The sequence below is a fragment of the Mytilus trossulus genome, chromosome 12, assembly GCF_036588685.1.
Source record: "Mytilus trossulus isolate FHL-02 chromosome 12, PNRI_Mtr1.1.1.hap1, whole genome shotgun sequence".
Taxonomy (NCBI): Eukaryota; Metazoa; Mollusca; class Bivalvia; order Mytilida; family Mytilidae; genus Mytilus; species Mytilus trossulus.
In genome coordinates, this window is record NC_086384.1 from 20,798,203 (window position 1) to 20,822,948 (window position 24,746).

The 24,746-nt window shown below is 32.0% G+C and overlaps 1 protein-coding gene across 4 annotated transcripts in view; it reads left to right on the forward strand.

Moving 5' to 3' along the window:
- Nucleotides 1-24,239, forward strand: part of LOC134693213 (peroxisomal targeting signal 1 receptor-like) — a 41,001-nt gene extending 16,762 nt beyond the window's left edge. For all 4 annotated transcript variants that reach the window (XM_063553947.1, XM_063553948.1, XM_063553949.1 and 1 more), the window contains 7 exons: nucleotides 11,019-11,162; nucleotides 12,131-12,201; nucleotides 12,546-12,731; nucleotides 14,360-14,438; nucleotides 15,464-15,550; nucleotides 20,125-20,282; nucleotides 20,829-24,239. In XM_063553947.1, coding sequence (XP_063410017.1) covers nucleotides 11,019-11,162; nucleotides 12,131-12,201; nucleotides 12,546-12,731; nucleotides 14,360-14,438; nucleotides 15,464-15,550; nucleotides 20,125-20,282; nucleotides 20,829-21,030 — 927 coding nt within the window. In that variant the 3' untranslated portion in view covers nucleotides 21,031-24,239. The remainder of the gene's footprint in view (nucleotides 1-11,018; nucleotides 11,163-12,130; nucleotides 12,202-12,545; nucleotides 12,732-14,359; nucleotides 14,439-15,463; nucleotides 15,551-20,124; nucleotides 20,283-20,828) is intronic.
- The last annotated feature ends 507 nt before the right edge of the window (nucleotides 24,240-24,746 follow it).

Genomic DNA, 24,746 nt, shown 5'->3' on the forward strand with positions numbered 1-24,746 from the left:
TTTGCGGTTCTCCGGAGATTTTCCGTGTCTCAGGGAATTATCCGTTTGTCCGATAAAACGGGTGTGTATTGAGTCATTGATAGAACCAGTGATGCGTGAGCGACGGTTATTAAAAGGTCGGTTGTATAATCCGTTATGCGTGAGCGACGTTCAATCATTAATTGATCGTTGTATTATCCGTTTATAGTGTGAGGGACGGTTGTATTGAGGTACAGATTGTAATATATGTAGAAGTTTACAGAACTATCATTAATCGATTGAGATATACGGAATTTTCAAAAATTTATCACATAATGTTTCTGTAAATTTAGAGAGAAACAGATTATATATTTCTCAGGGTTAAAGGTTTACTTTTATGATTGAAAAATACACGTGTATGTCTGAGGCCGAAGATCATTTAAACTTCATTGGCAAATAGGAATTTTTAAAACGATCTTGATCACCTGCTGATCCATTAATCTTTTAGAATGAAATGCACATTTATACCTCTTGGGGTTGAAGGCATATATTAGCAACATTAACAATATGCTACGATGAGATAATGACAAGTTGCGAATTTTAGTCCGAATGTGTATATATATGAGCATATGGACATACATTCATCTTTATAATCATGATAATTAATCAGTTCATCTGTCATTTGTTTTATTAAATTACTTTTCAATTGTGGTATAAATACAATTTTATCATTGTGTAAGACGATTTGAGAATAATGCTTTCATCGTAAATACTTCAGAAATTATAATTGATTCAAGAACCGTTTATTGGAACAAAAATAAAATGAACGGCCTATAGGAAGTTCTAACCTTAGTTGATATCAGGGGTCAATTGGTATAGCAGTATGTAACGTAATACAACGATCGTCGATGCATAATATGCATATGTATGTATATAGTATGCATGCAACTGGATTTCGATAACTCGTGGGTTGTCTTTTAGACAAAGAAGTTCCATTTTAAAGATATGAAAGTACGTCAATGCACGTCTTGTAAACTAATCTGTTACTTTTTGAAATATAAATAAGTTATATTTAAAAGATTGGATGGTTATTTCACACGTATTAAAGTTCTTCTGTCATCATTACTGTTTTTCAATTATTTTTTGAGAGTTCGATCTTAAAACTAAGTTCGTCCTGACATTTATGGAATATTTGCCACTGGAAGTTAAACAACCAACAATCAATCATCTTATTACAAAATTTAAAATATGCCTGAGCGATAATATTCTTTTAAATTTTAATATGAAAGACAGTTTCTCCATTTATAAGAAGGCACTTCCAGGTCTAAATTTAAGTGTATCTACATTCCGGAACTGAGATTTATTTACTATACTAGCAAAAAGAAATGATGATACGTTTTTTTTTTTAATAATTAAATAATTAACGTTAAAAATATATGTAATTAACTTGATCTAAAACTTGACCTCGCTCATGATAGAGAATGTTAAAAATCAATTGTGTCAACTGCACGGGATTTTCCAACGGCGGGAAATACCCTGTAACTATAAACACAGGTGATGTTATATACTGACCGATTGTGGAATGTCAATTCAGGGTTAAAGTGATGTGTAATGATTGACATTATTGTGCACTTGAAAGTTGAGGCTCTAGTAGGTTCATTTCAATTGATAATCGAAAATCGAAAATCATTTTTTTTTCAAATCAACGATGAAGTTTTGGATATTATGGAAGGGATTTTTTTAAGGACAACGGAGGTACCTTAAAAGTCTATAGGAAAATATACAAATAAAATAATATAAAACAATTTCGAAGGTATCTTATAAATCAATGATAAAGCGACTTCATCAGTATTAACAGTTATAAGATTGCAATCAGATGACTTTTAATTTTGTTTGTGTTTCAGGACTGGGAGTGTATAAGATTACCTTATATTACATTGTATTTACAAATGTTTGTTTATATTGCTTGACCCTTATGGGTGTAATTTTGCAATAAAGATTAAAAATATATACTTAGGATGTTCCATTCTCAGCATTGTTTCTGGACTGTCTGTTCGTTTGTTCGTTCGTCCGTCTGTCCCGCGTCAGGTTGAAAGTTTTTGGTCGAGGTAGTGTTTGATGCAGTTGATATCCAATCAACAATGATCAATTTTAAACTTATGTACACATGTTCACAATGATATGATCTTTCTAAATTTAATGCCAAATTAGAATTACCTCATTTCCTCAGTCCACTCAGGGACTTTCTATACTAAGTAAAAAAAGTCCCAGGTCTGTTAAACATAGAAAATGATAGTGCGGATTGGGCATCCGTGTATACTAGTGACACATTCTTTTTTTTAATTTATTAAACAGTCTTCAAACTAAGCCCAAGAATTTGCATCAAAATGATGTTGAATAAAAGTGAACTTATCTCCTGCACCACTTAGAAAACACAATATTTTCAAATTAAACTGTCACATCAATTATATTATGTTTGTTCACAGATGCCACATGGTTTCTTTCTCAATTCATAGGTGACAATTACAAGAAGAGATTATAAAATAAATACACAAAACCAATCAAGAAATGTATTTACAAAATTTAATTTTTTCAATAAATTGCAAGATCAAAATATTAAAAAAAAAAACATATTTAAAAATAATTGGGTTTTCAAATTAATCTTAAAAGTCAGGATAAACAACATCAAGAACAATTCCAAAAAAAATTAATTAAACACCAAAAATTAGGATAAAAGGGGGAGGGTCAACCCCATAAGTGCCTGTGCATTTTCCCTAAACTTTAAAAGATTAACAATTTTGTGTTTTAAACATCTGTTTGTTGTAATAATATCAGTCGCCTTATCAGTATGAAATGACAGATTTATAGCACTACTTAACCATTTTATAATTGAGAGAAGATATGAAATTTTCACTTTCTTGTGCATGGATGTTGGACTGTAAACTTGTTTTCAGTGGCAGATCCAGATTTTTTTATACATAAGGAGAGGGGAGACTAACTGATAATTTCATGAGAGGACCAGCTCCAGTCATTCCTAAGTGATTCCCTATATAATCAATATTTATTTTTTAACAAAAGAGGGCGGACACCGTGTCATTCCCCCTTTATAGCCGACTGAGAAACTCAAAGGGCTGTTTAGGCAGTCAATGTCGTCAAAAACTTCTATGTGTTGTATAGCCAGTCATTGAGTCAGTGTCGTTAAAAACTTCCATGTATATCAATCAATCAAATCAAGACTATTAAAAACTCCCATCTACCCCATTCCCCACTAAATCCGGCTCTGGTACTATTAATTTCATTACTTCTTCAGCATACTAGTATCGGGAGCATGTGAGTATGGTAGCACTCCGTAGATAGGTCTGTAGTTTTGCATGTATGACACTAACAGTTGGCCTAACGTATTAGAATTAGGGTTGGAAGGTTATTAAACATTCTGTGGCTCAATTGTAACTATATTTTCTGTGAAGTGCTACCTAAGTCGTGGCCTTGTGAACCCTACCCATTTTTTCAAAGGATTTTCCAATAGCACATCGAAACACTTCCAGCATTCTATATTTTTTTCACCAAAAAAATTGTACCTCAGCATAATACAGGTCATGAGGTACATTTGTTTGAGGAGGGGGTTTCAATTACTGTTTAATTTCCTGTTACTATGAATTTTCTGGATTTTTTTTTTCATCAGATTTGCCCTGTTGTCTTATCTTTTAACTCCGTGTAAACCCTCACACGCGATGTTTACAGAATTATTTGTTTGAAAAATTAAATTTGTTGTATTACCGCTTTTTTATCAAAATAATATTTAGTTAGCTTTATTAGCGCCTTTTCAAAGTCCAAGCATTGAACATTGCAAACACATATAGATATTTTCAAATGAATTAGAAAATATCTTCCCAAATTGACAGAACGTACAGAGAGATATTTGCCACTGGTCTTTACCCAGTTAACGATTCACTCTTAAATGCATTTCTCAAAAAAACGATGGGAAACAGAAAAAAACCAGACTATATCTTTTGGATAAACAGCCAAGGACATTTCCAGACATGAATATAACTGCATGGACCATCGCTTACAAGTTTTGAGACAGAACAGACTTACAACTTTACTATAGTACATGTACAGTGCTTGGAACTGTCTCATAATTTTACTCCAGTTTACATAGTGCATTCTTTTATGTTTTATGATAACAGAACTGTGTTTTATCAAGGTTTATCATAACTCGTATGGTTTTATGATAACTGATTTCTGAGGAATATGTTTAATACTGCAAACTTTATTTAAAGATACGTTTTTTTCCAATTGGCGCTAAAGAAAAGCACCATATGAATATTCATGAACCTACAACGATTGCTCAAAATCGTTATTTAAAAATCCTGTTTGTGAGATGTAGATTCATTTCAATACCGAAATTTCGTCTATATATTAAGTTTCACAAGTGTATAACACGGAGAAGCTATCAGAAGGTACATTACTCCCATTTTGTTTGGGTGTGAACCATCGATGTTTACAGCAATATCAAAGAATAAGTTGATGATGGTAGAAAGAACTATGGGCGTCATGTGGCAAATACTACATGCATATCGGACCATGAGTTGTCAATCTGTATGACAAGATTTCCAATACAACCATATTATTGAGAAGGAATGTTTACATGCTATTCTCTCGTACTAGTATTACAGGGTTCTTGTGTCGTTCACCTTAGACACACATCTTTTTAACGATGTTTAAAAAAAGACAGAACCAATTTAATGTCATATATCCCTATTTTTTAATATAACTATAAAATACCCCTATTTAGCGGACAAGCAGTTTATTCTTTTTTCTGTTATTGAATATTGAATACCAAGAAGGAAAATAAATCCCGAAATTAATTTGAAACTTTGATACTCAATAGTTTTCCAGCAAAATATTCACATCCCTTGGGGATAATTAGTGTTTGTCCAGTGGCATATATAACATGCATGTCGGAACAGGAAATTTGGCATAATGTACTTTCAGAGCCATGTTCACATCATTGTACATTAGGCAGCAACCATTTGATTTTCGGGGGGGTGGGGGGGGGGCTATGTTTTTTTTTCTGTACAAAATTTTTTTTTCGCCTGTGCCGAAAAACAAACTTTTTTTTTCGCGACAAGTCGAAAACAATTTTTTCTTTCAATTTTAGCATTACATATAGTGGCAGCTGAGGGTGTAACAAGCAATTTATATAATTTTGAATTGCAACTATCTATAGTTCCGTAACTTTCTATCAAGGCGTATAAAAGAATGGTCGATAAGTGCGTATATTTTTGTTAAATCAATATTTCTTGTATGTTTCAAACTGTCCTTCACTTTTGAGAACGAGTACTTACATTTCCCCAAATTTACCCTTGGAAAAAATGTGAAAACAGATTTTTATTTTATCAAATCTTTTTTTTTTGGAATTATTTAGATTTTTATAAATGATATTCTTTACACCAGAAATGTAATTTAAAAACAAGCTGATGCGTTTAGTAATGACTAGTATATCGGACACGCAAGACAGAGATTTATACTATACACCTGATAGTTCAAAATGGAAAGTTTCAAGTTATCGGTCGTATACACTGATCAATACCCTTAGAAGTGAAGCGATGCATGAACTTGCAAGTCCGACAGGAAATCGCTTGAATACCTGAACGTGTCACCTCACAATACATTTGGGAGTAATACCTTTAGCCATGCTGGTGATCAGACAAGGGAAGGTACGAATTTTATTACATAAAAGAATTATGAACAAATTAGATTTTCGAAAACAATTTTCACGGAACACTTATTTACGCTCATTTATGACTTTGAACTATGACTTTTTCACCAATTCCCATATAAACAGTTAAAAACGACAGACCTTGGTTACCACGGTATAGCTGACTTATATTAAACCAAATTTCAGAAATCCTTGTATTGTAGTTCCTGAGAAAAATTTTCAACTTGCCTATCATGTGTAAAATCAATCAAGTGTTCGGTAAACAGGAAGTTGTTGAGTGATTTATCTGAAAACGCATCAAGTTCCAAGTATAACTGACTTATATCAAGCCTGAAACCAAATTTCAAAAATCCTGGTAGTGTAGTTCCTGACAAAAAATGTGACGAAAAATATTCATAGGACGGACGGACTGACTGACAGACTGACGGACGGACGGACTGACTGAAGGACAGACAGAGGTAAAACAGTATACCCCCCTTTTTTTCAAAGCGGGGGTATAATTAAATATCTTACAATGCAAAGCTAGTTATTTGCGATGTGCGATGATGCGTAGCTGCATGGTAGATTACTACGTGAATTATATCATTTTGATTATCTTTGAATTCACTAACACGTGGCTGTTGACACATTACACACAATATACTTAAAATACCTGGGGCAATTTACACTTCTGGTTTATTGTCCCTTTAACCAGCCAGTGTATCTGTGTATGATGTATTTATCTACTGTGCAAGGGTTGTGTAGCCAGTCAAGGTAGTTAAATGTATCTCTAGCTCCATTGACAGACTCCCATAATATATTCGAAAGCGGATCCCGAATTTTGAAAAAAAAAGAATGTGGAAGGACGTAAAGACAACATTACAAATTGGACTTGTGTACATGCAACATTCAATCTATTTCTTGTGTGACAGTTTACTGACTGTCAAACCCGTGTTCAATTTATTATTTTGATATGGTTCCATCATTCGAAAATAAGTTATTAAAATCTCAGTAGGCTAAAAAAAAAAAAACTACTGGATTTTACCCACAGAGTGCAACAAACGAAACAGGTCACGGAAATGGTCTCTACTACTTCAAACTTTGGCAATCTAAAATAAAATCTTATCAGTCAATTTCATAGTATCACAATTTCATGTAAGAGCAAAAGGTAGTGCCTTGAAGATAGCTGAGTAAAATAAATATTTTTTTAAACAAGATATATGTAGGGAGCTCTATTTTAACCAACCCGCGCATGAACAGATTCATTTATTCTTGTATTTACTTCCTGAATGACACGACTCTAGAAATGTTTGCCACTGGACATCAATTTAAAAATTAAATAGAATCAGACAGTCATGCTCGAGCAAATAACATTGAGAACGGAACTTTATAGCAAGATATATACTATAGTGTATACAGATTGTATTTGAACACACACGAGGGTCTTGAATATTGTCTTATAGTTGTAAGTAATTTTTCTGTAGTCTTCATATTTTTCCCCATTATTCTATATTCTTTGTTTTCTTGGTGTCTATTTTATTTACTTTTTTGGCTCTTTGTTGTGCACTTTTTGTCCATATATATTCTCTCTTCTTCTATATAAATCCTATTCAAACCCTTATAAACATACACCATCAAAATGTTCAACTCAAAACCCCAGTTGACTTGTCATCCATGGAGTTTTTCTCAACCGTTGAGAATATAACAAATGCTAAATGAGTCCGTTTAAAAAAAGGTGTGGTGTGATTGCCAATGAGAAAACTCTGGATAAGAGACCATATGCCACAGAAATTAACAACTATACATGTAGGTCACCGTACGGCCTTCAACAATGAGTACAGCCCATACTGCATAGTTGTCTATAAAAGGAGAAAAAGTCTAGGAGTCCATTACTGATATTACATATATATATGATTAATGTATCACGTATACGTCTGATGCTTAATTGTTGGCTCTGCTGGAAGGCAAAATATTTAGCTCTTTACTGACTAGTATTTAACAACTGAAACTAGATAAGTTATGAAAACCAAGGAATCTATACATGATATAACAGCAAATTTGAACGGAACCAAAACGCAAATTAGTAAAATAATAAGTATACAACTTGCATTTCAGCATTTTAATATTGGTAATTATTAATGATGTAATGCGTAAATAAGTTATCCTACACAGTGGAACAAATGGGAAGCCAAAGTACGTTAATGTCTGGATTAATCTTCTGCAAAAACAATGTCATTTTGTTTTTTTATCTGGTTAAATCTTCTGACATCAGACTCGGACTTCTTGAGAACTGAATTTTAAATGTGCGTATTGTTATGCGTTTACTTTTCTACATTGGCTAGAGGTAAAGGGTGGGGTGGGGGGGGGGGGGTGAGATCTCATAAACATGTTTAACCCCGCCGCATTTTCCCGCCTGTCCCAAGTCAGGAGCCTCTGGCCTTTGTTAGTCTTGTATTATTTTAATTTTAGTTTCTTGTGTACAATTTGGAAATTAGTATGGCGTTCATTATCACTGAACTAGTATATATTTGTTTAGGGGCCAGCTGAAGGACGCCTTCGGGTGCGGGAGTTTCTCGCTACATTGAAGACCCGTTGGTGACCTTCTGCTGCTGTTTTTCTATGGTCGGGTTGCTATCTCTTTGACACATTCCCCATTTCCATTTTCAATTTTATTTCAATAAACTGACTTAAATAAAATTTAAGCAAGTTAAACTGTAAGCTTGCCGCCGTTGATACCCCTGCCGAAATATTTCGGTTCACGGGAAGTTGTTGAGAAATGAATCTGAAAACGCACCACACGGTACAACCCTGTAACCAAATTGATAGATACAAAAAAGATAGATACACAAACAAATTTACTTAAATAAATGTTTAATTTACATGTAATGTATGACGTACTTAAAATCATCTTTGTGTAAAGAAACGTTTGAATTGGCTGATCTTTTTGTAAAGCATGCTATTTTGACGGTTACGGATTCAGACTCATTAAAGATGCATTTCTTTCTAACACAAACGATGCAAACGGCTAAGCTCGCACATGTTTTGATCATTTCTTTCAAACATACGTTTGCAAAGTTTACATAAACTTTGACAAACTATGCAAACGCTAAAAATGCTTCTGCAGTTTGTCGTTTGTTAGTACAAACACTCCATTTGTTTCTAACTTCAACCTGATTAAACGAAGTATTTGTTTCTACGTTTGTAAAAAGTCTTGATTACCAACAACATGTGCATGCATTATTGAAAATTCAAACAGGGTCATTAAAGATTTATCAAACGATGTATTTGTTTCTACTCGTGTATCGTTTAGAAAACAGTAACACACGCGACACAACGTTTACAAAATTCTTGTTAGAAAGAAATGCGGCCTAAGAAAAATCTTATTAGAATCACAAGAAGTTCTGATAGGTCGTAAAATAAACTTCCCATCACTTTATTCTTTTCACATGTCAATTTAAAAAAAAAAAAATTCGCAACGATGTCATAATTGAAAGCATGAGGAAGGCTGACCAAAATGTTCAACTTGCGGCTAGTGATTGACAGGTATGATTATGTCTTGGGGCTCTTGTGGGGAGCGTGGTGTCGGACGGAAAAAAGATTTCCAGTATTCATATAAATATAAATGTCGATCTGATGTGGAAAATTGGGAGGTTTTTTTTAATAGCATAAAGAAAAAGACGTTAGAAGAGTAACAATGTGTAACTATAAACGAATTACTCGTTTATAATCTACGAGACTGATCAGATCGAAGTTTGATAAAAAAAAAAAAAAAAAAAAAAAAAACATTCAATATCAAACCTTGGAATAAACATGTTCAATGTATACCTGCAAATATGTCTGAATAAATTATATTGTGTATTTAAATTATCTCCATTGAATACAATACAATTTATTAAATTTATCTATGATATCCTCCATAAATAAATATCTGTACAGGTAAAGTTAAATTCGGATCAACAGATTGATTTATGACCTTCCGCTTGTCCATGTTGTATTGCAAAAATATCACAGCAGGTGTTACTCACACTAGACAAGTGTCAAATCAGTATGACATTATGTCGGATTACGGCATCTGCAGTAATTAAGACCCTGTTTTTACTGTTTTTACAGGAACTGATTTATCTTAACATGACAATAAAGAAGAATTTTGTAAGGTGAACATATTTGTAGTATTGCAAAGTTACCACGTGCATTTTCCTGTTCATTGGTCACATTTAAATAGATTATTCTTAATTGAACTAAATTCGATATTTAAATTGCAAGTAACTTTAATATCAAAACCACCGATTTTTATTTCTCGAATGAAAAGGGTAATAAGACGGTTATTTTTATCTGACTGTAAACAGTGTATATAATCACAACGATCTATTAATAACCGCTGCTCACAGATAACGGATTATACAACGATCTATTAATAACCGCTGCTCACAGATAACGGATTATACAACGATCTATTAATAACCGTCGCTCACGCATCACTGGTTCTATCACTGACTCAATACACACCAGTTTAATCGGACAAACGGATAATTCCCTGAGACACGGAAAATCTCCGGAGAACCGCAAAATATTCTGTGAAACGGAAAATTTACGATAAACCTCTATTTATTATCCGTTCCGCGGAGATTTGCCAAAAATCGCGGTCATTTGCCAAATAGGTCTACCAGTGATAGCCAGCAAACTGATCAAATGTTTGCTTTGTTTGCGTTTATAGAAATGCTGTTATATGACAGGAGTATTAATTTAGCTGTAATTGGTATTTTATATTTACGGATGACTGTAAAAATTATTGAAAGTACAATAACCTATTCGTTGTTAGTACATTAAAAAGAAAATACTGGTAAATACAACAGTGATTTAAAAGTTTGCATCTGTATATACTTTAGATACCGTCGCCACCAATTCTAATATGACATGCTTCTTTCGCTTTGTAAACAACACCGTGATAAAATTCTCGATATATCTGTACTTTAAGCAGACTCAGAGATATACTTAATAATGGATGTTACAATATATCTCCCACATAAATCCACATGTATTGAAAAAATTATTGTTTTAAAAATTGCAATCATTAAAGAAAGACAAAAGAACTTATATATATTACATGGATGTATAATAAAAATAATTAATGTACAAGAGCTCGAAGAAATCAATAACATCAAAATAAACATGTTATTTTAGTACAAGTGAGATTTTATATTTTACATGCTTTTGAATTTACATGACTGACTATCTAGTGTAACAAGCATACTGCCACCAAATTTTAATTGACAAATTTGATTTAATATGTACCAGTATTTATACTCATTATATGACTTGTATTTCAATAATCAATAATTAACTGACTCACTTTTTACAGGAATATAAATTTGAAGAAGAGAATCCATTGATAGATCATGAGAATCCATTCCAAGCAGGTTTAGATAAGTTACAGGAAGGAGATATACCTAATGCTGTGTTATTGTTTGAAGCTGCTGTCCAGAAAAATGAACAACATGCTGAGGTATATACAAGTTAGGCCACAAGACAAAACAAACAAACAAACAAACAAACAAACAAACAAACAAACAAATATTTTATTTACCAATCAAGTTGAGCAGAATAATTGCAATATGATATACATGTCCATATGTAGGTAAAGGGATTTGTTTCCCCCTCCTGAAAAATACCTGATAGTGTAGCCTTTTAATGGTCTAGATAAAGATTGCCAAAGTGTCATGACCCCTTATACTGTAAACCAACCAATTTTCACAAGATGAAAATAAAGCGAATATAAATCGCTGTGAATACATAAAACTTAGCACTTCCCTTTTTCACTACATCAAATTTATTTGAAAATCATGCAATTAAATGTCTGGCAAGTGGACTAAACAGGGCTAAACGCAAAACAAATTGGTTTACAGTAATCCACATAAGAGACATCCTGCCTGCAGCCCTTGGTTTAAATAATAATACTTATATATTGGAAAAATTTTGCAAAGGATTTATTTTGCTCAAATTGTCATTAAAATAAACTGTCAAAAATTCCTCTTGCACAAATTAAATCTTGAAGAAAGAATACAATCAATAAAAGTCTATAGATATGTTTATTTCTTTATATTCCCAAATTTTCATGCTATTTCTTATTTCCTCTAATGGTGAGAGAAAATATTTCTTTTCCCTACAGAAAGGTGACCATGTCTGATGACGTCACAATGAAATACATAACTTTCTTCTGTAAATTAGACTGTCTGGAGTAGAGAAATATTATAACAGACTTGATGCAGTGGTGGAATCTATAGTCTTATGTGGCCATTCAGTAATAAAGATAGAAATTGATCAAATTTATGTGAATTTTTTTTACAAGGCCTTACAGAATTTTGGTACACTACAGACTATAAATAAATGTTCTGATATATTATATGACCTGGCAATATATAAGTGTTCAATTTTGTAAAACAAAAAGCAATATATGTTTATATTTTTGATCAGGCTTGGCAGTATTTAGGTACAACACAGGCAGAAAATGAACAAGAACCTGCTGCAATAGCTGCTCTTAAAAAGTAAGTTATTCAAATATCAATTACAAAATACTACAATAAATTTTATTATTATCTAGTTTCTAAGTAATGCTAAATCTTTTGATTGATAATGACTTTTAACAGTTAAAACAAATACATGGAAAGTTTCAAAGAGTTGTAAATTGTAGCAAGTCTAAAAATAAGCATTTTCAATGAATTAATGATGTTGGAGGGGATTTTCCATCTAATAAAACCAGCCACCAAAGTGTAATTGATATTGTAGTTTTATCATAAACTTCAATTAAACATGAGTATTGTTTTCTTCATTATGCTTGTTTACATATATTTCAGAAGTATTTTGAAACTCAATTTTTGTGTCTTTTCAGATGTTTGGAATTGAACAGTTCAAATTTAACAGCACTAATGTCTTTAGCAGTTAGTTATACAAATGAATCATTAGCTGGACATGCATGTCAGACACTGAAATTGTGGTTAAAAAATAATCCTAAATATTCACACATGGTACCAGGTGAAATAGCTCCAACACTAGCTCCTTCCTCATTTGTTTCCAGGTACAAAGTTAGATTATTACGATCATATTTTTTTATGTTTATGTAGAATCAAATATTTTTTTTTTTTTTTTTTTTTTTTTTTTATATATTTGTTAGTCAAGAGATAAAAATCATGGTAATTTTTTATGATTGATTAAAGCTAAAATGAAGATTTACTTATCAAACTGATCTTAAGTTCTTGAATCCACAAAGTTTCAAAACACTTTTAAAAGTGAAATTATACATACTTTATTGAAAGTTTTCACATTTGTTAGTTTTATACAGAAAGTGCAGGTACCTTATACAGGCCTCATTAAATATTAGATTGTATATTTAGAAAAGTTGCTAGTAATTGTTATTATTGTATAGCAATATAATATTTCCCACAGAAAGTAACCAAAAGTTAGCGTGCAATAAATTCTAATATTGCACTAGTGCAATAAATCTTCAAAATTCATGACGTCATCAACGACAAAATCTTAGTTTAAACCAATTTTTACTTTTAAATATTATATTGCTATACAATAAAAGGGTTATTGCATGAATATTGGGGAATATTGTCCCTCGTAGAACATATATTGCACTCGCAAGCTCTGCAATATAAAATTCTACTCGGAACAATATTCCCCAATATTCATGCAATAACCCTATAGTATTCAAAATTATAAAATATGTACAATATATTATTGTGTATAAATAATTTCAATATTGATCAATAAAAAGAGAACTTTATTTAAGAGAGAAAGTGAGAAGAGAAGAGAAAATGATAATTAAAAAAAAACACAAATGCAAAACAAAAACAACAAACAAACAAAAAACGAGAGAAAAAAATTAAAAGCAAAAATAAAAAGTCCATGAAACTTGGAATTTATCAGCAGTATTTTTCCCCTTTAAAAGTTTATGTTACATTTATTTAAAATCATGGAATTATATTTCATTTAAAGATCAGTTATATTAATACCTTTCCAAACAGCAACAGTCAAATTGACAAAACCTAATTTCGTAATTAAGCATTTTAAAGCTTGTTTGAAAACAGAAATGCTGTAATTCTACATCTAAAACATCAAAATACACAGTATACAGATTATATCACATTTAGACTCCTGATAGACAATTGTCTAAAACTCAATTAGAAAATACCAATCCAAAATGATGTGCTTAAGGTGGTACCTAACACTGCAGGGAGATAACTCTGTAAAATCAGCTTAACATTTTAATAACATTGTGTTGTTTAGGAAATATAAAGCTTCTCGATGATCAAAGTAAGTGTTTGTCAAACTGCTATATAACCAGTGTAATTTTTCTGATAAAACGGTCGGTTCAAATTTTTTGAAATTTGACATTTTTGTCAAAGGGTCAAAGTATTAAAATACTTTGTCAAAATTTTATGAAAATTAAATGAGCCAAATTAATTTTAGTAAAGGTGTTGGGCACCACCTTAAATGGAGACTGAGTTGAAAGATCCTTACAGCAGTTCATCAAGTTTGTTCAATAGATACTTGTATTTAATTAAGATGCCTCACTGTTTACAGGGATTTATTCATTCCTAATATGAGCACATCATTTTGACGAATGGTTCTGTGTATATCTACTCAGAAACCGATACATGTCAATAAAACAATTTAACTTTGGTCTTTTTTGAATTGCAGTTCTGACCACACAGAGGTCCAAGGTCTATTTATAGAAGCTGCCAGAATGTCTCCTCAAGAGATTGATGCAGATGTACAGGTAATGATAATACATGTTGTGCTATTGACCAATCAGACATGAGATACATGATATTTATTTTACTATTTACCAATCTGATGTATGCTTAACAAAATTTGTAATATTTCTGCTTATTACAGCTTTTAACATACAATAACTGGAGAAACATTCAACCAATGCTTTTTTACTGTTTTAAAGTTATGGTTAGGGATTGATTTTGAAAAAGAACTCTACATTGTTTCTTTGTGATAACATGTGTTGTGTCTAATGACAAAACTATTGATATTGACAATTTTTGGTTTTGCTTTTTAGTTGTTAGTTTCCTTGATTGATTCCAAAACTAAACTCTGTCAATTTTTTGAGTTTCAAATTAATATACTGTGGATTCATTATTATTCGTTGGATACCAATTTTCGTGGATTTCGTGGGTACTGTGGAACCACGAAATCAAATGTTCAACGAAAATCATCTTTTCAATAGGTTTCTATACAGAGATTGACAAAACCACGAAATTCATTATCCACGAATATGCAAGTTTTTGGCAATCCACGAAAATTGATACACACGAAAATAAATGATTCCACAGTATATATGTAGTTTCTCATCACTAAATAAATGTTTAACTTATCGGTTTTGACACATTTTATACCGTGAGTTCATTTTTATTCATTGGATATTAATTTTCATGGATTTCATGGGAACAGGGCAACCACAAATTTAAATATTCAACAAATTACAAATTTTTTGAAAAAAAATATGTAAGCAGACATTGCTAAAACCACGAAATTAAATATCCACTTATATGCAAGTTTTCCTTAATCCATGAAAATAGATAACCATGAAAATAAATAAATCCACAGTATTTGTCATGCAGGAGTAATTGCCTTTGATCTCTTTTACAATTACACATATATATATTAGAAAAACATGCTTGCTCTGATTTAGGAATTATCTTGTTATAGTTGTTTTGATGAAATTATTAGAAATATCAAGAATATATTTCTGCTCTTATCTGAAATTATTTGAAGATTCCTATTTTGTTACAGAATGGACTTGGTGTTTTGTTTAATCTGAGCGGGGAGTATGACAAGGCTGTAGATTGTTTTAGTGCAGCTTTACAAGTCAGACCTAATGTAAGTGGAGAAGACTTTATAACTTTTATCAGCTTGTGACTCATCTCTTATACATATTTAAGCAAACGAAATATGTTATATTTTGGTCTTTTGTGGACAGTTGTCTCATTGGCAATCATACCACATCTTCTTTTTAGCTCACCTGGCCCGAAGGGCCAAGTGAGCTTTTCCCATCACTTTGCGTCCGGCGTCCGGCGTCCGGCGTCCGGCGTCCGCCGTCGTCGTTGTTAACTTTTACAAAAATCTTCTCCTCTGAAACTCCTGGGCCAAATCAAACCAAACTTGGCCACAATCATCATTGGGGTAACTAGTTTAAAAAAATGTGTGGCGTGACCCGGTCAACCAACCAAGATGGCCGCCACGGCTAAAAATAGAACATAGGGGTAAAATGCAGTTTTTGGCTTATAACTCAAAAACCAAAGCATTTAGAGCAAATCTGACATGGGGTAAATATGTTTATCAGGTCAAGATCTATCTGCCCTGAAATTTTCAGATGAATCGGTCAATCGGTTGTTGGGTTGCTGCCCCTGAATTGGTAATTTTAAGGAAATTTTGCTGTTTTTGGTTTTTATCTTGAATATTATTATAGATAGAGATAAACTGTAAACAGCAATAATGTTCAACAAAATAAGATCTACAAATAAGTCAACATGACCGAAATGGTCAATTTTTAACCATTTTTTCATAAATCTTAGTTATCTTACAAAAAATCTTCTCCTCTGAAACTACTGGGCCAAATTAATCCAAACTTGGCAACAATCATCTTTGGGGTATCTAGTTTAAAAAATGTGTGGCGTGACCAGGTCAACCAACCAAGATGGCCACAAAGGCTAAAAATAGAACATAGGGGTAAAATGCAGTTTTTGGCTTGTAACTCAAAACCAAAGCATTTAGAGCAATCTGACTTGGGGTGAAATTGTTTATGAGATCAATATCTATCTGCCCTGTAATTGGAAGATGAATCTGACAACCTGTTGTTGGGTTGCTGCCCGTGAATCGGTAATTTTAAGGAAATTTTGCTGTTTTTATACGACCGCAAATTTTGAAAAATTTCGTCGTATATTGCTATCACGTTGGCGTCGGCGTCGTCGTCGTCGTCGTCGTCCGAATACTTTTAGTTTTCGCACTCTAACTTTAGTAAAAGTGAATAGAAATCTATGAAATTTTAACACAAGGTTTATGACCATAAAAGGAAGGCTGGTATTGATTTTGGGAGTTTTGGTCCCAATATTTTAGGAATTAGGGGCCAAAAAGGGCCCAAATAAGCATTTTCTTGGTTTTCGCACTATAACTTTAGTTTAAGTTAATAGAAATCTATGAAATTTTGACACAAGGTTTATGACCACAAAAGAAAGGATGGGATTGATTTTGGGAGTTTTGGTTTCAACAGTTTAGGAATTAGGGGCCAAAAAAGGGCCCAAATAAGCATTATTCTTGGTTTTCGCACAATAACTTTAGTTAAAGTAAATAGAAATCAATGAAATTTAAACACAATGTTTATGACCACAAAAGGAAGGTTGGTATTGATTTTGGGAGTTTCGGTCCCAACAGTTTAGGAATTAGGGGCCAAAAAGGGACCCAAAATAAGCATTTTTCTTGGTTTTCGCACCATAGCGTTAGTATAAGTAAATAGAAATCTATGAAATTTAAACACAAGGTTTATGACTATAAAAGGAAGGTTGGTATTGATTTTGGGAGTTTTGGTCCCAACAGTTAAGGAAGAAGGGGCCCAAAGGGTCCAAAATTAAACTTTGTTTGATTTCATCAAAATTGAATAATTGGGGTTCTTTAATATGTCGAATCTAACTGTGTATGTAGATTCCTTATTTTTGGTCCCGTTTTCAAATTGGTCTACATTAAGGTCCAAAGGGTCCAAAATTAAACTTAGTTTGATTTTTACAAAAATTGAAACCTTGGGGTTCTTTGATATGCTGAATCTAAAAATGTACTTAGATTTTTGATTATTGGCCCAGTTTTCAAGTTGGCCCAAATCGAGGTCCAAAATTAAACATTGTTTGATTTCATCAAAAATTGAATAATTGGGGTTCTTTGATATGCCAAATCTAACTGTGTATGTAGATTCTTAATTTTTGGTCCAGTTTTAAAATTGGTCTAAATTAAAGTGCAAAGGGTCCAAAATTAACTAAGTTTGATTTTAACAAAAATCAAATTCTTGGGCCTCTTTGATATGCTGAATCTAAACATGTACTTAAATTTTGATTATGGGCCCAGTTTTCAAGTTGGTCCAAATCAGGATCTAAAATTATTATATTAAGTATTGTGCAATAGCAAGTCTTTTCAATTGCACAGTATTGTGCAATGGCAAGAAATATCTTATTTCACAATATTGCGAAATAGCTAAAAAAAATTTAATTAAGAGTTATCTTTCTTTGTCCAGTAAAGTAAGCAAGAAATATCTGCAAGAATTTTTTTTAATTGGAGTTATCTTTCTTTGTCCAGAATCAACTTAAGTCTTCGTTATATACAATATACAATGTATATTCACTTTTTACTACCAACTGATAAATTTAAATAATCTTTACCATTCAGTGATAACAAGCAGTTTTTTTACATCTTAATATTTTATGATGTATTTAAATGAGTAGTAATTGTTGCAAACTCCATTAGAATATCTTAATTGAAATTAGTTTTGGAATAAGGGAAAGGGGGATGTGATTAAAAAATTGGGTTCAATTTTTCTCATTTGAAATTTCATAAATAAAAAGAAAATTTCTTCAAACATTTTTTTGAGAGGATTAATATTCAACAGCATAGTGAATTGCTCTAAGAGAAAACAAAAATTTTAAGTTCATTTGAATACATTCATTCTGTGTCAGAAACCTATGCTGTGTCAACTATTTAATCACAATCCAAATTTAGAGCGGACTCCAGCTTGAATGTTGTGTCCATACTTGCCCCAACTGTTCAGGGTTCAACCTCTGCGGTCGTATAAAGCTACGCCCTGCGGAGCATCTGGTTGGTTATTATCTTGAATATTATTATAGATAAAGATAAATTGTAAACAGCAATAATGTTCAGCAAAGTAGGATCTATAAATAAGTCAACATGACCGAAATGGTCAATTGACCCCCTAAGGAGTTATTGTCCTTTATATTAAATTTTTAACAATTTTCATAAAATTTGTAAATTTTTAATTAACCTTTCCACTGATACTACTGGGCCAATTTTATTATAGATAGAGATAATTGTAAGCAGCAAGACTGTTTAGTAAAGTAAGATTTAAAAACACATCACCATTAACAAAACACAATTTTGTCATGAATTCATCTGCTTCCTTTGTTTAATATTCACATATACCAAGGTGAGCGACACAGGCTCTTTAGAGCCTCTAGTTTATAACCTAGTGTTGGAAAATTTAAACCAAGTTAAGGAACAAAGCAGACAAAGTTCAAACAAATTAAATCAAATTTAGACATGTTAGAAGCAAATACATGTTAAGGCAACAGTAGTATACGGCTGGTCAAAAGTCATATATCAATTTAGAGAAAACAAATCTAGGTTACAAACTATAACCATGGAAAACACATCAACTATAAGAGGAAAACAATGAAACAGCAGAAACACTGAATTGTAACAACAAACAAGAATGTGTCCATAGTACACAGATGCCCCACTCGCACTATCATTTTACATGTTCACTGGACCATGAAATTGGGGTCAATACTTTAATTTGGCATTAAAATTAGAAAGATCATATCATAGTTAACATGTGTACTAAGTTTCAAGTTGATTGGACTTCAACTTCATCAAAAACTACCTTGACCAAAAACTTTAACCTGAGCTTCACACTATCTTTTTCTTTGTTCAGTGAACCATGACATTGGGGTCAATACTTTAATTTGACATTAAAATTAGAAATATCATATCATAGGGAACATGTGTACTAAGTTTCAAATTGATTGGAACCAACTTCATCAAAAACTACCTCGACCAAAAACTTTAACCTGAAGTGGGACGAACGAACGGACGAATGGACGAACGGACAAACGGACGAATGGAGACACAGACCAGAAAACATAATGCCCCTCTACTATCGTAGGTGGGGCATAAGGGGCATAAAAACACATCAATGCAACATACATAAAAATGAACTATTAAATATCAACTGCCATATGTTCATAATATCAGAACATTATGATAAAAATGGTCGGTTAAACCTGGTTTTGTGGCTTGCCAGTCAGACCAAGTGTATAAGGGAACTTCAATAAATAAAAACAAGTGTATATGGTATACATTTGTAAATAAAAAAAAATCACTAAGATAATTTGACTGTTTGATCCTCTTAATATTCTTTATAACAACATGAACAATATAATAACTAAATTCTAAGGTACTGATATACTGTTTATATCAAATATTATGATTAATTGATAGCGAGTGTATTTTACATATATATGACATGGAATTCAGTCATATTTCACCCCTTATATTAACTTGTAAAGTCAGCTAGCATTGGGGGCCTCAGTGGCTCAACACGAAATCGCCAATAATGTTTAAAGTAGCATTTAACACCAATTAAGCAATTAATTAATATTTGTATAATTGTTTCATAGGATGCCTTGTTATGGAATAAATTAGGTGCTACTTTGGCCAATGGAAACAGAAGTGATGAAGCTGTTGAGGCCTACCATCATGCATTACACATATCGCCAGGTTTTATCCGGTCACGATATAATCTGGGAATAGCATGTATAAATCTGGGAGCTCACAAGTAAGTAACAGTTTTATTATGTTAGATATATCGCCAGGAAATTTCACATATTATCATTAGAGCTTTAATAAAATGTATTAAAAGGCAGAGGGGCTTTAAAAATAAGATTAAAATTACTATTTGCTACAAACTAGCCAGCATAATGCTAGAAATATTGTTTTCAGACATAGCATTATGCCATACTCATATCACTATAGTTAAATTTAGTTTTATAACAGGACTAACAATGGACTAACAATGGATAAATGAGTAATGTCCTAAAGTTTATTACGTCACTCATCCTTCAAGAAATTGGATTTAATCTTCTTAATAACAGAGAACAAAATATTCCTTCAAAGGCAAAGCTAATATCTCAAACTAGTTTAATTCTCTGGTCATGACTATATTAAATGACTTGAGTAATTCTGGCACAACTGTTGAATGTCAACATTTTAAATAACTAGCTGAGTCGGTTATTCAGTGTGCACCACATTTTCATGTTATTTCTTCATATTTCTTAAATAAGTTCTTTTATGCCTTTAACTAATGTTGAAATTGTTATTCCAGGGAAGCAGTTGAACATTTTTTAACAGCTTTAAATATGCAGAGAAAGAGTCATGGATTGAAGGACCCTCAGTTAGTTATGTCCAAAAATATTTGGGGAACATTGAGAATGGCCGTTTCACTTATGGGACGACCTGATTTATATGAAGTTTGTGATAGAAACGATTTAGACAGTTTAAACAGAGAATTTAGTATGGAATCCTGATATCAACTAAATAAGGGGGAATATTATACTACTCAGGAAAACATGGATAACTTACCGGGAGTTTTGAATTTGATATTCAAATAGATCCAGAAAAGTCAGATTTATAATGAAAAATAGGTCACAGTGACCTTCTTCACTTTGGCATTTGATATGCTACATAGAAAGGAATATCATCTTTCAAGAAACATTGCAAGCTTGTGATATTATAGTATATTTTATTTATTTCTAAGTTTCTATGTTATTGGCCATATGTGAGTGAAGAAAGTGAGTGTTGTAATTCTATCATTAGGCAATACCATAATAACAAAGTTTGGTATTTTCAGTAGAAGATAAGCTTTGCTAAAAGGAACGAATCTATTGCTTGTCTTCCATTGCAACACAAACATATTTAGAAAAACCGGAAGTTATGATATGATTGCCAATGAGACAACTCTCCACAAGAGACCAGAAAACAGGAAGTTGTGGTATGATTGCCAAGGAGACAACTCTCCACAAGAGACCAGAAAAAAGGAAGTTGTGGTATGATTGCCAAGGAGACAACTCTCCACAAGAGACAAAATTTCACAAAAATTTAACAATTATTAACAACTATAGGTTAACAGTATGGCCTTCAACAATGAGGAAAAAACCCATACTGCAAAGTCAGATATAAAAGCCCCAGAAATGAAAATGTAACACAGTTCAGACTAGAAAACTTACGGCCTGATTTATTTACAAAAAATAGGATATACGGCAATGAACATCAACTAATGAATTACGGCCCCTGAATGGCCTATTTTCACTTCAAGATTTGACATTTTGCTTGTATGTTCTTACACTTTTAATATTTGGGTATTGATATTTTCTGATGGATTCAACTGATGTAACTTTTTAAAATGAATTACTGTCTTTTCACTCTATTTACTTTGCTTTCTATATCAATTTTGTTTCATTAAAGTTTTATGGCACTAATTGTAGATGAGATAATAAACAATACAACTTTGTGAATGCAATTGGTCGAAAGCTGACATTAGATCTTCCATTTACTTGATTCAATAATTTCTGTAGATTCTGAGATTCTTTAAAGGGGCATTAGCTACGATGAAGTTTTAAATTAAAGTGATATGATATTGATGTAGTCATTAATATGCGTTACAAACTTACTGTGTGTAAGATATCATATGTATAATTATTTGTAGTTTTTCTGGTATTTAAAAAAATAAAGTACCATTTATTAATGTATTGGAAAACAATAATTCAGTACTCAAACCTGAAAGTGAGATATCAAATGGCTGTTATGTTTGCAAGTAAAACTTCGGTAAATTTTTACCACATGTTTATGAAATTTCTGCATTTCATTATTCAATTTAATGCATTGTGCAAGGCTTTAAACATGAACATTGAAACATGATGAATATTTAATTGTTCATTTAAGGCCTTTTAAAAGAAGAACAAAATTTGACATGAAAATTACTAAGGGCTGTTCCAGAAAAGACTATGTCCCCCCCAGGGACGGCACTTTTTTTTAACCCCCACCACCCACAGAAATAAATTAAAAAATAATTAGAACAGCACTCCCTTTGCATTTGGTATTTCAAAAACAACCACCCACATAATATTAAAAAAAATTGCCTTCCCTGGGGGGACATAGTATTTTCTGGAACAGCCCTAATACTGTGAAAGTACTTTAATTTCTGGGTATCAATTTTCGTGCTTTGAGCAATATTTACATGTTCGTGGGTTTTTAAATTCGTGGATTTCTAAAAAAAAATTAAATAAAGCCTTAGAAACGGAGGTTCCAAATAGTCTGGATTGAAGGCAATTGCAAACTCATTGACCCGTGTAAATCGTAGTGATAACACTAATTGATCCATGATAAAGAGGGCCGATAAAGTGATCAACAGATTAAAGACCATCAAATGTGTTAATTAGGCCATAAAAATGTCACCTAAAGAAAACAGAAACATAAACCAATGCTATAAGGGTATCTTGAATTGTCAAATAATTCTTATCAAAATCAAGTCCAGCATGAAATTATTATTTCCCATATGTACGAGAACTATGAGGATATAAAATGAACACTTTATCAATTAGCACATTAATACCCAAAATCTGTCTTTTATCGATCAAAAATATTTAAATGAGAATAAAAAAATCAAAAGTTGTACAGTTAAGGTTGTTAAAGATTAAATGAGTATCATCCTGCATGCAGTTGTAGTTCTGTGTCTGCTATTAAAGTATTCTCAGATTTGGCGTAAATCAATATATGAGGATCTTTTCATGTCCTTATTTGGAAATGGTTTTTTTTATTTCGTTGGACACTTATTTTTGTGGATAAAGTCATCCACGAAAATTGGTACCCCACGAATAAAAGTACTTTCACAGTAACTTGATTTACGTTATAATAATGATGTGAAACAAACGAAAAGAAAAAAAATCTTAAAAAATGACTAAGTGTGTATTGTATCATTTCATGTAAAACTGCAATTTAGTGCTTTAAAACTGTAATGAAGCTATATTAATTGTTATCGCTATTTTGTGCATTTTTCCTTTGATCTTTTTTTGTGATAATTTTCATATTATCGCTAAAAAAGCATGCACGTGGCGTTAATTGCTAATGAAATTGACATAAAATTGACAACGTCGTCATAGGTAAAATAGCGATAAAAAGATTATCATTGTTCATTTCAACTCGATTGACTTTCTCGCTTTCGCCGTCCTGGCTCAAGCAAGAAAATCAATCTCGTTGAGATGATCACCGAAAATCTATAAATATCATGTAATAAAGCCTGAACAGACAGAAATTTAAGCAAATGTATTATCACAGCATGTAAAATGGCAATTGTATACTTGCGGTTGTATAATGATCAATTTGTGACATGAAATTTTAATGAAGTTTAATTGATATCTTCTAAATTTTGTATGTTCTTGAAAAATCTTTGTTACCTAAATGAGTTAAAACCTTGGTGTGCAATTAATGTTGACAGCTTAAACATCTATGATTGATATGTTATTAATATTCTTTTTATGGTTGTTAAATTACTGTAAATTCAGAAACTATCAAGTGCATTTAATTTATTATTGCAAGTTTGTCATTTTTGACTATAATGCTATTTTAATTTTTGCGATATTGAGAAAAATCCTATTTAATTCATATACAAAATTTCAAATGGCAAGTTTAAATTATTGTGATTATAACTCTATCTCATTTTTATACGACCGCAAATTTTGAAAAAAATTTCGTCGTATATTGCTATCCCGTTGGCGTCGTCGTCTGCGTCGTCGTCGTCGTCGTTGTCGTCGTCATCGTCGTCGTCGTCCGAATACTTTTAGTTTTCGCACTCTAACTTTAGTAAAAGTGAATAGCAATCTATGAAATTTTAACACAAGGTTTATGACCATAAAAGGAAGGTTGGTATTGATTTTGGCAGTTTTGGTCCCAACATTTTAGGAATTAGGGGCCAAAAAGGGCCCAAATAAGCATTTTCTTGGTTTTCGCACTATAACTTTAGTTTAAGTTAATAGAAATCTATGAAATTTTGACACAAGGTTTATGACCACAAAAGAAAGGTTGGGATTGATTTTGGGAGTTTTGGTTTCAACAGTTTAGGAATTAGGGGCCAAAAAAGGGCCCAAATAAGCATTATTCTTGGTTTTCGCACAATAACTTTAGTTTAAGTTAATAGAAATCAATGAAATTTGAACACAATGTTTATGACCACAGAAGGAAGATTGGT